Source organism: Uranotaenia lowii, chromosome 1 (genome assembly GCF_029784155.1).
Source record: "Uranotaenia lowii strain MFRU-FL chromosome 1, ASM2978415v1, whole genome shotgun sequence".
In the NCBI taxonomy this organism is placed as follows: domain Eukaryota; kingdom Metazoa; phylum Arthropoda; class Insecta; order Diptera; family Culicidae; genus Uranotaenia; species Uranotaenia lowii.
Window position 1 is genome coordinate 213,175,770 of NC_073691.1, and position 14,013 is coordinate 213,189,782.

General features: G+C 36.1%; 1 protein-coding gene across 1 annotated transcript; it reads left to right on the top strand.

Annotated features, from left to right (window-relative positions):
• The first annotated feature begins 6,681 nt into the window (after window positions 1-6,681).
• Window positions 6,682-13,335, top strand: LOC129739865 (serine protease grass-like). Its single transcript, XM_055731408.1, has 4 exons — window positions 6,682-6,971; window positions 12,025-12,469; window positions 12,533-12,744; window positions 12,806-13,335. The coding sequence occupies exons 1-4, from the start codon at window positions 6,887-6,889 to the stop codon at window positions 13,219-13,221; spliced, it is 1,158 nt and encodes a 385-aa protein (XP_055587383.1). The 5' UTR covers window positions 6,682-6,886; the 3' UTR covers window positions 13,222-13,335.
• The last annotated feature ends 678 nt before the right edge of the window (window positions 13,336-14,013 follow it).

The window sequence follows — 14,013 nt, forward strand, 5'->3', positions numbered from 1 at the left end:
TTTTTAGTTATCGGACAAACACAAATTTGATAGCATTTTGTAGCCTGTAAAAAGTTCTACTATCCGATCTATTTATACAAATTTAAAATAAACGTATTTTGGAAATATTAACAATGGAAGAGAAAAAGAAAAAAATGCACAGTTTTCTTCAAAATCCATCATTACTAAATCGATAGCTGGCAAATCGTTGATTATTCAAAAAAAATCTGTGCACTGAACCCAAATTCACTCTTAAAATACAAATGATTTTTCACTTAAAAACAAGGATCCAGTGATTTTCTTCCATTCAAGTGCGACATATACATTTCACTTGGCAGTCACTTAAATTTCAAGTGATTTCCTCCACATTCACTTCAGTCGTCACTTGAATTTGAAGTGAGAAAAAAATATTCACTTCCCCATCACTTGAATTTCAAGTGAATGTCGGGTTGTAATTGTGTTTATTTTCAAAGTTCAAAATGGCAAATTAAAAAAAGCAGCTTATGCTGGATTTAGATTTTCCCAATTTTTTACTAGGCGATTTTGGCGGTAGTTTGTGTTAAACGTGATGTAAGAAAAACTTATTAAAAGGTGTTATCATGTTTCAGCTTGTGGGTTGAACTGGACAGATTTTCTGGGTTGCAACAGGGAAGATTTAGAAGTCGCACTATCCGCAGTAACCGATCTGCCTTGGGATTTCGATGGAATTTTCCAATCAATAAATTTATGGCGAAAGCGTAATGTAAGTATTTGAAATCGAAGTGGTGTTCTATAAATGTTCTTTTATTTAAAAATGCGAGATATAATTAACTAGAAACTTACTTTGAAATTCAGATAAATTTCACTCGAACGTCTTAATGTAATTCACTTGACCGGTCACTTAAGTGGATTCACTTGATCCATCACTTAAAATTCAAATGAAATTACGTATGGCGAGAATTTACTACAGATGTCACTTATTTTTTAAGTGAAAATAAATTTGCGTGTGCTTGAGTGGTGGAAAAGTATTGCACACTGTCAAAAATGTCCACAAAGTTTGGATCATGCGTTAATGGGAAGCATATGCTAGGCAACTACGGGTCATCACACCGAAAATAATTTTCACTTAAAATATAAGTGACATCTGGAGTGAATTTTCGCCATACGTAAATTCATGTGAATTTTAAGTGACAGTCAAGTGAAATCTTCTGAAGTGAGCGGTCAAGTGAATTGAAAGTGATCAAGCATGTGGATTGTAAGTGTATGCTCAGGTCATCCAAATTTTTCTGTGAAAGCAATTTTTCTGTGATATTTTTTGTATTCGAGCAGATAACAATGATTTTTTTCAAAGGATGTATTTATTTAAATCAATTTTAACCAATCAGACATTCATAATTATACTTTCATTTATTTGTTTTGTCCAACAGTTCCTTAGCAGAAAAAATGTTCCGATTCCGAGAAGCAATAATCGTCGCGAAAAGCTCCTCCGGCACCTATTTTGTATCCAAATCTGAAAAATACAAGAAAAATGAATAATAAAATATACAACCTGTGATTTATTTGTGATAATAACTTACAATAAACCGTTAATCGCCACATTGATTGATGATTTCTCATAAAAATTAACATTTTTTTTTCTATCACCAGATCTAATTGCTTTTTTGGTGAATCGCTGCAAGCTCCAAGCGACATTGTCAGCAAGTTCTGAAAATAATATTATTGTTTTGAATCCAATAAATTACTATTTTGCTCTACTTACGTGCTCCGTTGAGTTCAATTGAAACCAAAATAAAAACAATGATTCCCAGTGCAGTCGGTCGACGATAGAATTTCAAATGCCAGTCACTTAAAATTCAAGTGATGTATGAGTGGATATTGGATCGTTCACTTAAAACTTAAGTGAGAGTCAAGTGAAATGTACATGAGCCACTTGAAACGAAGAAATTCACTTGTCCCTTACTTTTAAGTGAATTCTCAAGTGTATTTTAAGTGTGAATTTGGGTTCAGTGCAGGGAAGATCGCTGAAATGACCCGCAATTGTTTCTCCGATAAGCTAAAAGAGCTATGAGTTTTTAAAACCTAACCTCAAACAACAAATTTTGCTAGTTTCAGAGTTTGTAAGCTTTATAGCCGGTACCGGGGCAATGAGGCAGGTAATTTCTGATGGACGACAAAACTTATGAAACACCATATTTCTAACAAATTCCCAGCAGTCTAATCCTATAGTATTTCTAGTCGTGGGAATTTTCCTTGCAGATTGAAATATTGAAAATAATAATAATGATTTTCCAAGACTCTGCTCTTGTGGAAAAACAACAATTTTCAAAACAAAACTCTGGTTTTCGCTGTTTACAAAAGCTTAGAAAAAGTAATCTTGTATGAATATGTCGCAACCAACGATCTTAACTCAATGCTTGAAGTTCAATCTCATGATGGTTTTGCTTTGTTTTTGTCAGATTTTGCTAGCAAACATTCCAGTAAAAACATTTTTTGTGGTGCAAAACTCAGGGTTGCTAGCGATTTTACATATGGAAATTACAAAGTTTTTTCCCGGTTTTTTTCTGGTTTAAAAATATGATTTTCCCAGTATTTATTATGCTCGATTTTTGAATGTAAAACCATGGAGATTGAAAAAAAAAGTTTAGCCTTAAAATTTTAATATATAATTGTTCCACGAATCTATAAATTCATAATTTTCGCATCAAATTGACAGACTTACATAAATTTTTAAAACGAATCCTACCAAATTTTCCCTTTTGATAAGGAGTATATTCTTTGGATTTTTAAAAACTTAAAACAAACAGGAGTTTCGTGTAATTCAAAGATGTTTCTTTTTTTAATGTTGAAATGGGACTACAGAATTTCACAGTTTCCTCAAAATCCATCATTATCAAATCGATTGCCAGTTTGATTATTCAAAAAAAAAAATCTGTACGTGAGTGGTGGAAAAGTGTGCAAACACTGTCAAAAATGTTCACAAAGTTCGGATCATGCGTTGAAAGGAAGCACATGCTAGGCAACTACGAGTCATCAGGGAAGTGAAGGCTCATTTCAGAATTTTTTAATTTTTATTAAGCGAAAAACTTAATGTAGATAGCTGAAATGACCCGCAATTTTTTCTTCGATAAGCTAAAAGAGCTATGAGTTATTAAAACCTAACTTCAAACAACAATTTTTGCTGGTTTCAGAGCTCGTAAGCTGTATAGTAGACTGAGTCGATTTGGGGTCATTTTTTGAATTTCTCAAACCCTGGGGTCTAAAAAGCTTCGGTTTGGTCCAAAACTCATCCATGGTTTTTTGCAGAATTTTTAAGTAACGTTTAGATGAGTAAATTTGAACTTTTAGGTTTGTATGGGAAAATTGAATATTTTGTACTGAAAAATCATCATCATTTTTGTTTCTTCTGTGGAACCGAGCCAGCTGATGGTTTTTGTGCCAATTTATAAATTTCCTATAAGAAATTTTCCGCTGAACAACTTTGTCGAAGACACTAACTTCGTATCTTATTAGACAGAAAAGTTCTTAGCTATTTAACAGGGGTATGTCTTTTCGCATTGATAAACCATAAATTCAATTGACATCACTGCTGAAGCCTCACGAAGTATTGCATGAAAAGAAGTCTTGCAATACCTCGCTAGGCACCCAGCAGTGATGTCAATTTAATGCATTGTTTATCAATGCCAAAAGACATACCCCAATTCAACACCTAATAACATTTTTGTCTAATAAAATACGAAGTTACAATCTTCGACAAAGTTGTTCAGCGGAAATTTTTTTGTATTACAACAACCATGACCATAAAAGTATCTAAAAGAAAATTAGTAAATTCAATCTAAGAAAAACCACACTTTATTGAATTCAGTAGAATTTTTCAACCAAGTAGGCTCACAACACATAATAGAGCACACTTTATTGGCAAATTGGACCACAATAGTCTAGAGTCATGTCGCCTACTATTTGTTTACATTTTGCTTGATTATTTTGGTTGACGTTTTATGATATTTATCTATGCCCTTCCATCGACTCGCCTGACTGTTTCTTCTTATCGCCAACTTTCATCTCAATCCAATTGCTAATTCTTGTCAAAATACTCAAGCTGTAAAGCACACATGCATTGTTAAGCGGTACCCTCAAATTGCTTCTAGCAATTTCAAGCTGTCCTCTCCTCTCGCTTGAAATGCACTTATTCATTGCTAAGCGGTCCTCTCAACTCGCTTCTTGCACTTTCAAGCTGTCCTCTCAGCCTGCTTTTGCTCTATTCTTGTCTCGCTGATATTTGATCTTAAGTCGTCATTCATTTTCTAAATCCAGTACCTGCTCTCAACGTACTCCTGGTTTATTTGTAAACTTCCGTTTTATCTCACACTAAATAGACGAAAATTCATGAAAAAGATGATTTTTTTATTTTAATTTACCTCTAGACGTACAATATGAGGAAAATTGGGTAATTCAATTACTCATTGACTGTATTGGTTTTAGAATTATAAATATCTGTACATTCATTATACCACCGATGTGCAGATGGTCCTCTCTTAACTGTGTTTTGTTTGAGCATGAACTACGCTATCCTAAATCTGCCAAAGAAACTTGCCTATCGATCTCTCACTCTCCCTTACAATTAAGATTCTGAAATGACCAAAAGCGATCGATATTATCTATAATTGAAAACGGCTATACCGTCAAACGGGGCATCATGCAACAGCGGGGTTGAATGCAACATTTAGATAACACCACACTGATTCAATTTTTAATTTAATGTAATGAGATAAAGATATCTTTAAATGATTACAACATGATGATGACATAATTTCTAGCGTCCTGAGATAGTTTTTTAAAGTTTTTGAATTTCATATAAAATTTAAAAAATCGAACAATAAATGCACAATTTTTAACATTTTTCGATGCCGTAAAAAACGTATGAAGGATTGGCTTGATAATATCACCTACAAACTTTATACTGTTTTCCTCGTCCTATACCAACACTATTGATGTAAAAATAGTTTTCGAAAAATCACTCAATTTTTTTCAATAAATATTTTTATAATTCAGTTACCAGTGTGGGGTAAAATGCAACAAAATGCAAATCAAAGAAACACCTTGTAAATCTCATATCCAAATGCTGGAATATGAATGTTTTGCATCACGCGTTTGTCAAAACTGGAATTTCTTTCATCCAAACATTTTTTTTAATGATTTCGGCTTTTTCAATTTTTAGTACTATTGTTTTAGCCCTGTATGTATGCAGCACCCTAATTTTCAGAAAAAATGTGAACATAAGTTTTCACAAAACAAAAAATCACAGCAAATGGTGTTTTCATGCGTAATGATCTTGAATTCATCGCAAATTTATCAAAAACTATACATTTTCATACGGTTTCATAAGATTTCTTATCAAAAACATAGTTTGTTGCAAGTTACCCCATTTTCTGAGGAGGATGAAAATCGCATGTTTTTAGAAAATTAAAAATAATTGAAGTAACCAATAATTTTTCTGACTACGCCAATTTGATGTCCCGTCAACCTTGAAACTTTTAATGCATAAGAGGTGTGATTAACTGTGAACATAAAGTTTTTAGAAGCCAATGAAATTGAAAATTGTTGCATGTTGCCCCAGTTGACGGTATCTTTTTATAATAAAGGCAAAATTTAAAAAAAAAAATCGTTTTTCGAAACGTCTCAACGATTGCCCAAGCTCACTCGACAATTCCTATATTTGTTCCTCCGGGAGATGAAAAACTTTCTCCACAATACCTACCTTCAGCAGCATCCCATCTTCACACAAACACACACACACACTTGAGAAAAAGGTACGTTCCACCTTCCGACTTCCTTTGAATATTTATTTTCCATGCATAAAATAAATATATTTCTCCAAACTTAGTTTTCATAATTTTTCCGAAACCCATTGCATTGCATTGTGGATTGTGTGCGGTTATTTCGTGCCACTTGAACACATGTGGTGACTGAGAGGACGGATGGAAGGTCTGTGTGGGGGAGAGACGACTAGAAGGGGTGGAAATCGAAGGAAGTAACTAAAAGCGGATAGTTTACAGTCGGTTTTTCTTCCTGGGCATTAACTTTGAGATTCCGATGATGCAAAATTGGTTGAAGTTTGAACTATGGAAAGAGAAAATATGAGAATCAATTTTTCGATAGTTGAAAAATAAAAAAAAAATGGTCTCATCTCAACTTACCTTTAATTTTGAAAATGAATCAATCAAAATTCTGTTTCTAAGTTGATAATTAATTTTCTGTTCTTTGCATCACTATTCAGATTCAACTGATTGCTTATGAAAAACTATCAATTTGTGTATAGATGAATCGTTTTTCATTTCTAGAGTTCGCTGCAAATTTCAGTAAAACAAAAGCTCAAATGGAATTGATTGGTTCATCAGGTTGCGGCGATTCAGGCGTAAAAATTGATTAATATGCCTACATTTTGAAATGATATACATAGACAAACCCTATCCTTTTGCTCTGATTTGCATACATCCAGGCGCATAGCTCGGTAAATATATGGATTTTGTTATGCAATTATCGGTGTTTTTCCATTTAGTGTATTATAATTTACTTTCTAGATTTATAATATTGAAGCAGAAATTGCCCAATGAACCGGAATGTTTAAAAAGAAATCTGGTCACTCTGTATAAGGAATAGAGCTGAAATCGAACTGATACGTTTCGAATGAAAGCACGATCCGGTACGATCAGTTCTTCGCGCAATCTCCTCCCGATCGGACGTGAATTTACCGGGTTGTTTCACCCTCGAGTCGAGTCTATCGTCGTCGCCGCAATCAATCCTCAAACTAGCTCGTTTGTAGTGGATGCTTTTGTTCTAGCACACCGGTTTTCTGAGAATCTCGGGCGGGATCCAACACTTGAGTGAGTGACTGATTTGATTAGGAAATTCGAGGAAGCAGCGGACAATCATGAGGACCGGATTGCCGCCACCATCGCTGATCGTTGGGATTACGGCTCTTCTGCTTAGCGTCCAGTTGTCACAAGTGCAATCTCGTAGGTATCCGTTAATTTTTGGATGGGTGGTATCAAATTCGATGCTGATAATGCTCCCCGAAAAATAGACCGCCGTCATAACACGGAACCGTTACCCTTCGGCTTTTTTTTTCTACCAACTTGAAAAACCAGAAGCAAACATTCGGTGTGATTGTGTGTTGTAGGAACGACGAGATTAAGATGGAAGACCGGTTTTTAGTATGGCTTTCTGTTGTTTCTCGTAATCCCCATCCGTCCGTAATCGTGTGAGTCAGCCGGTGTGTATGGTTCCTGAGCTGATCGTGAACGAACGACGACGACAGTGGACCTTGACTTTAAATCGAAGATCAAATGCAGGCAAGATGCTGCTGGGAAACCAAAATAACTGGGAAATCCCCAACGAACGACTGCGATGCTACTTATCAGCTGGCAGACAGTTGACCGGCCCCATGTGGAAATCCTATCAGGAGACTGTTGTTTTATAATTTTCAATATGTTTCTCTACGATTGCAAACTTTGGGTGATAAGGCTGAAGCGGTATCAACATGAGCGTCTTATGTTAAGCAATCTTAAATAGCACAATATGAGGGTGATAACGTTTCGTTTACAATTTCAAAATTTTGTCGAAAAGAAAATGAAGATCTATTGCAATGATTCTAGTGAAAAGGCGGACAAAATATCTTTAAACTTAATATCAACAGGGTTTCCAGTGTCTCTCTGGTTTAATTCTGTTTGCGACCTCATTCTTTTTCCTGCTTATTAACCCTCTACTGCATGGGGCAAGCATTTTATGCAATTTTTGTCATTTCTGCTATATTACAATTTTTTCTCCGGAACACCCAAGCAAAACTGCTCGACGAAAAGTTTCTGGCAGGAAACCTGCCAGGTGCCCGCTTAAAAAATCGTTTTGCTGTCCATTTTAAATAACTCCCCGCTAGCGGTTCAAATATTTTGCGAACGATTTGACAACCGTATTTTGTTTATTTTACCGGTGAGCAGCTTTTTAACATTGAATACATGAAGTCAATCCCGTTTATTGTCAACAGATTCCCCAGTGTCTCTCTGGCTGGTTTAATTCTATTTATGACCTCATTCCAGATAAGACAGAAAATTATTTTTCCACTTTTCCCACTTCACCACCAAACGGAATTTTCAAATTGCGCTTGATCAAACCTTTCACATCCCTTGTCTTTGTGGAATCAAGCCTCTGCACTTTTATTCAAACTTTAGCTCACTGCTAGATCCTCTAGGTCTCCTTAGACGATTGATCATAAGAACTTTGGTGGAATAGTTGATTTTCAACTATTTTGGGGACTCCCACTGGGGCTTTTCTGGATTTTTGACAGTCCTGCCAAAAAATTTAAGTCAATAAGCTTCTTCATTTGACACTATTTCAAAAACCACTTCACAGATCGGCACAAAGATTTCCACATGTTATCATTTCATTACTAGGTAACTTCACTGAAAAAGACATCAAACTCAATCCATGCATACAAAAGCTATTTGCGAAACAAAAGGGTTGCATTTTTCGAATAAACATTTAAAAAAATGTATTGATAAATAAAATTCTGAAGTTTAAATTGAGAGTCCAAAACAATCTCGAGTAATTTTAATATCAAATTCAAACACTGAAGATAATATACAAAACATGAGAGATGAATGTTTCATAGTTCTCCGAGGAGTGGCGATATAAGTTTTGGCAAATCATAAACTAAAAAATAAATGAATCAGCAGACTCACAAATCTGAAATTGAAGATCTGAAACTAAAAAAAACGAACACAAATACATATTTTAATCTCAATGAAGGTGGATATTTCCTCGAAGAGAGTCCATTGACTTAACACGAAATCGTACATCTTTCGAGGATATGATGGCTTCTTACAAATGCTAACAACATCAGCTCTTAGAGTGTATTAATTATGTATGCCGTGACCGAGATTCAATCTCTTAACCTTTGGCTTAGAAGATTTTATGGACACGGACGGCGGAAACTGAAATCTGAATTGGATTCTAAAATTTCAATTGTGAATCTGAAACCCTAATCTCGTATATAAGTCCAAAATCTTTGATAATTTTCTGATCCGTAAGCAAACATATAAACATACGAATTTCCATGATTCGATTTCGTTTAAAAACAATCACTCACTACCGCAACCCCACAAAAACACATCTTCATGTTTATGTATATATACATGCATGTAGATGATTCACCATGGGTTCACGGATTCACCGCAGTTTGACCAAAGCATGGATTCATAGGCATTGTTCAATTTTCAATTTCAATTTTAAGACAAAATCAACAACTAAGAGATATTTTCTTTTATAAATAAATCGCTCCCTAGAGACTGCGTCCCCCGAGATCTAACCCATCAGTTAAAATCTACGGCTTACCAAACAACTTTTAAATTTTTAAATGTGCACACTTTTTGGAATCATTACTCCACCACATCTTCGAAATCTTCAATCTTCAAAAATTTAAACTTTCTTTATAACCCGATACATCGTGCCTAAAAAATCTGCTTCTTATCAGATGTACATACACTCAATTTCCCCTCTTTCTTTTGTATATGATCATTCCATCTTGAGCCGTGCTCTTGAACGGAGTCTCTACTTACTACTTACTTCTACTAAAAACGGAAATCTTTATTAACTATTTATTATTTTATTAGTGCAGCTTTCTCTTAAAAGGTAGTGGAAAGTGCGTACAACTCACTTTCCTTGAATAAAAATAAGTCAATGTAAAGTTTACTAGACAAATTGAGCACACGAATCGGTCAAATATTTGTCAATAATTTGCCAAGACGATAACTGTTTTAACAAACACTTTGGAAGCACAAAGAAGACCAAATAAAAAGTGGGAAGTTCCATCTGTCCAGTTCCGGAAATTTCACACACTCGCGAGATTACGTCAAAATAAACGTTAACGTAAAACCGCAAGTGAGTCAATTTTTTTTCAAACTAGACAGAAGACAAGAAATTGATGATCGACACTTTTAATTTTTTTTATTGTTTTGGCTTGATTTGCACCTTCTTTAATCGTTTAGAAATATCTTTAAAGAGTTGTTTTTTCCTATTGGGGAGAGAGAATTGAGACTGGTCGTTTAGCCTAATGGCGAACGTCTTAAGCATAAGACAGAGGTCCAGGGATCGAATCCCGCCACCCTATTTAAAAGGAGCTTCGGACGTAAAATGAACACTAATACAAAAGAAATGTAACAATGTAACGAAAATTGTAAACTATACTGAGTATAAAATAATGCAAAATATCTCTACGGCGTATAAAAAGATTGCAAACTCTACGGAGTATAAACGGATACGCTGGTCATATAGCCTCAGGAACTGGACCATAATAGATGCTATAAGGTAGAGTGCCTATAAGAAGAGTGGCGACAATGTCAAAATAGGAATAAGCGATGAGCTGTCAGTGTCATTCCAAACGAACAAATGACCTGTCAAATTCAGCCTTCTCAGGCAGAATTTGACAGGTCATTTGTTCGTTTGGAACGACACTGACAGCTCATCGCTATTCCAATTTTGACATTGGCGTCACTCTTCTTATAGGCACTCTACTATAAGGCAGTTCCGAGTCGTGCTAAAAATAGCATTGGCGAGAAAATAGAAGAAGAACACGCAGAGAAAACTTGGATTTTGAAACAAAACGAAACTGACTTTGATTCAAAAAATTCTTTTTTTCGATTCAATCTCCTGTTTTCTTTGAATTTATGAATTATGGTCTTGTTTCAAATAAATAATTTTTGAAAGAAAGAATTAATTTTTTGAATCGAATAGTTTTGGACTTCGATTTTAAACAAATTCTTTGATTCAAAAGACATTTGTACAATTGCATATTTATTTGGAAACAAAGTGAATTTTTTTTCAACCAAAGAAAAATGTATTCAATGCAAAGGAATAATTTCTTAAAATAAAAACTTCAAGCTTTGAAGGTTTTTTGCATTGAGTAAGAAGAATTTAAAACGAAAAATCGGTTTGGCTGGTCGTGTGAAAATGTGGATCAGAGTTAGCTTAGTTAGGAGGATTCAGGATAAAGTATGGTAAGTTTATGTTAATTAAAGAATGAATATTAAAGATTTTCAATAAGTGCATGAAATTTTACAGGACCACGGCCGATAGATAGTCCCTGGATGCCTCAACCGAGGTGACACCGCTCCAATCCAGCGATCAGGTCCACGAAAATTTAAACCGGATGATTCGATTAAAGTGAACCAGTGTGTGACCCAGTGTTTCATTTATTTGTGAATAAAAATAAATTTTAAATTTTAAATCCTTCCTTTTAATTATTTGAAATTCCTAATAGGAATTTCAAAACAACAGAAAATAATGCTTCCAATTGGAATAAATAGAAAATGGTTCAATGAATAAATGCCTTTAAATCTAAATTAAATTACCTTGTGGCAAAAGAAAGCAACTTTGAATCAAAAGAAACTGTTTTTTGTTTCAAAGTATCAATATTTTGAATCAAAGATTTTTCGAAAGAAAAATTCTTTGAAACAAACGAAAATGCATTTGAAACAAAGAAATTTTTATTCATCCCAAAATCAAAGGATATTTTCCTTTGTTTTCGCTGCACTTTCCTTTGAAATAAAAAATCTTTTCGCTGCGTGATCCACCGCGACTATTTAGTTTATCTATTGTGATATTACCTTGCATTACTACTTATACTTTGCTATACTACTTGACACCCTATGCAGTATCGGTTGAAGTTCAGTAGCCTACCGGGAGTACTGCGAGCACACACATATCTAGATAGGACCTCCAAGAGCAAACTAAGTTCCCTTGAACAGCATTTGCCTATGTATGCCAGATTACCTCACGACCGGGATTCGATTTCATAACCGTTGGTTTAGAAGAGAAGACGCTATCCTCTATGTTATGGTCTGTTGGCTTAGGCTCACTACTATTCAAGCCTTTATAAAGGATAACCTTGGCCGATTCATTCGAAAATCGTTTTCTACGTCTTTGTCCAATTGTCTAAGATTTATTAAGGGCCTAACTTCTACTAAATTAACTTTGGAGGATGGTCAATAAAACTTCATTTTTTAATTTTGTCCACAGAAAGCGCCCCATGTACCACACCTACCCGCAACCCAGGGCTCTGCGTGGACATCCGGAGATGTACCAATATCTTCAACATAGTTTCCAATCCCACTCCGCCGCCGACCGGAATTGCCAACTACATCAAAAAAGCGGCCTGCACATTACCGGGAATAGAACGGAGCGTCTGCTGTCAACCGCATGAAGTTAAGCCAGAACAACCGACGACAGCGGCTCCTCCTACGTCGGTCGGTGGATCCAGCCTTTTACCGGATAAGTGCGGCCAAGCCGTAGCCGATCGAATCGCTTTTGGCAATGTGACCAAAGTGTTTGACTATCCATGGATGGCTGTGCTCAAGTACAACTCCAACGGTGAACTGGTGGACGGATGTGGAGGATCATTGATCAACAAGCGCTATATCTTGACTGCAGCCCATTGCCTCAGGACCCGAAGCACGCTGCAATTGTGAGTTAGAGTCTTTTCAGATTGTTTCTTCACTATGTCTTATCTTTCTTGTTAACATTTCAGACAAGTCGTCCGACTTGGCGAACATGACAAGAGCTCCGAAATCGACTGTAACATCTACAAAAACAAGAAGGGAGAAATCATTGAACGAGATTGCGCCAACAAGACTGAAGATTACGGAATCGAATCCATTGTAGTTCATGAAAGCTACCAAAAGCCGAAGTACAGCAACGATATCGGTCTTATTAGGCTCGATAGAGACGTAGAGATGCAAGGTGCGGTGTAGCGCTTTCAAATCCGCTCAATAACCCTATTTCATAATACTTTATCTTTCAGATCACATCCATCCAATTTGCTTACCGGTAACCCCAACATTACGATCGGCTCAGTTTGAGCGCTACGTGGTAACCGGTTGGGGAACTACTGAAAAACAAACCGGTTCGGACGTACTGCTTAGTGCCATCGTGCCGCGAGTGAGTAATGCGGAGTGCCAGGAAAGGATGGCCCAGAACAACTTGAAAGTCCAGCTCAGTGAAAAACAGATGTGTGCCGGTGGTGAAGGCCTTGTGGACACTTGCCGGGGTGATTCCGGTGGGCCGCTAGGGTACAGTGCCGACTTCAATGGGGCTCGATTCGTGCAGTTCGGTGTGGTGTCGGCCGGTATCGATTCATGCGGTCTGAAAAGTGTTCCCGGAATCTATTGCCGAGTAGCTGCCTATATGGATTGGATACTGGCAAACATGAAACCCTAAAACTGACGATAATTGACGTTACGAAGAGCTTTTATTATTAGCGTTTAATTAGAATTTAATATTAATTTACTCCTCCAGACTGTAATAAACATTTTGATTTTTGTAACTTGAGAACGAGTTTAGCCTAAACATAAAGACATATTTGATGATGTCCATACGTACTCAGTACTAGAGGGTGAGAAAAGTTTTTGCGGAGTCGGCACCCTTTTTTCCTGTTGGGGAGAGAGTTTACTGCGGCCATTTAGTTGATCTATTGTGGTATTACCCCGCGTTACTATTTTTACTTTGCTATGCTACTTGACACCCCTACACTTTTGGTTGAAGCTGCAGTTGTTCACCGGTAGCGACATGCGACATCGAGCAGCAGATCTACATGGGTCTCTCTTGTGCCCATATCGCCAGTGTTTCGTACATAGGCAACCTGCCAAGATATAGATCTGACATCGAAAATTACAACCGTAGGTATATTTCCGTACCTGAACCGTAATTCAGAGGTTAGGTGTACTCACCGCCTCATCCGGATTCCTTTTTCCTTTTAATTTTTTCCACCATCATTATTTTATACACACAGGACAGGAGTAGGGTGGTCTAACCGGTTTTACCGAAACTGGTAAAACCGTCCATTTTCCAATACCGGAAATACCGACTTTTGGGACGGTAAAAAACCGGGATTTCCGGTAAATTTTTCATCATCTTTTCATCAACGGCACTGTAATAAAATTGACACAGCTAAATGTTTTTTTACCAAATATGTATGAGTACAAATACTTATATTTTGTTCAATCAGTTTCA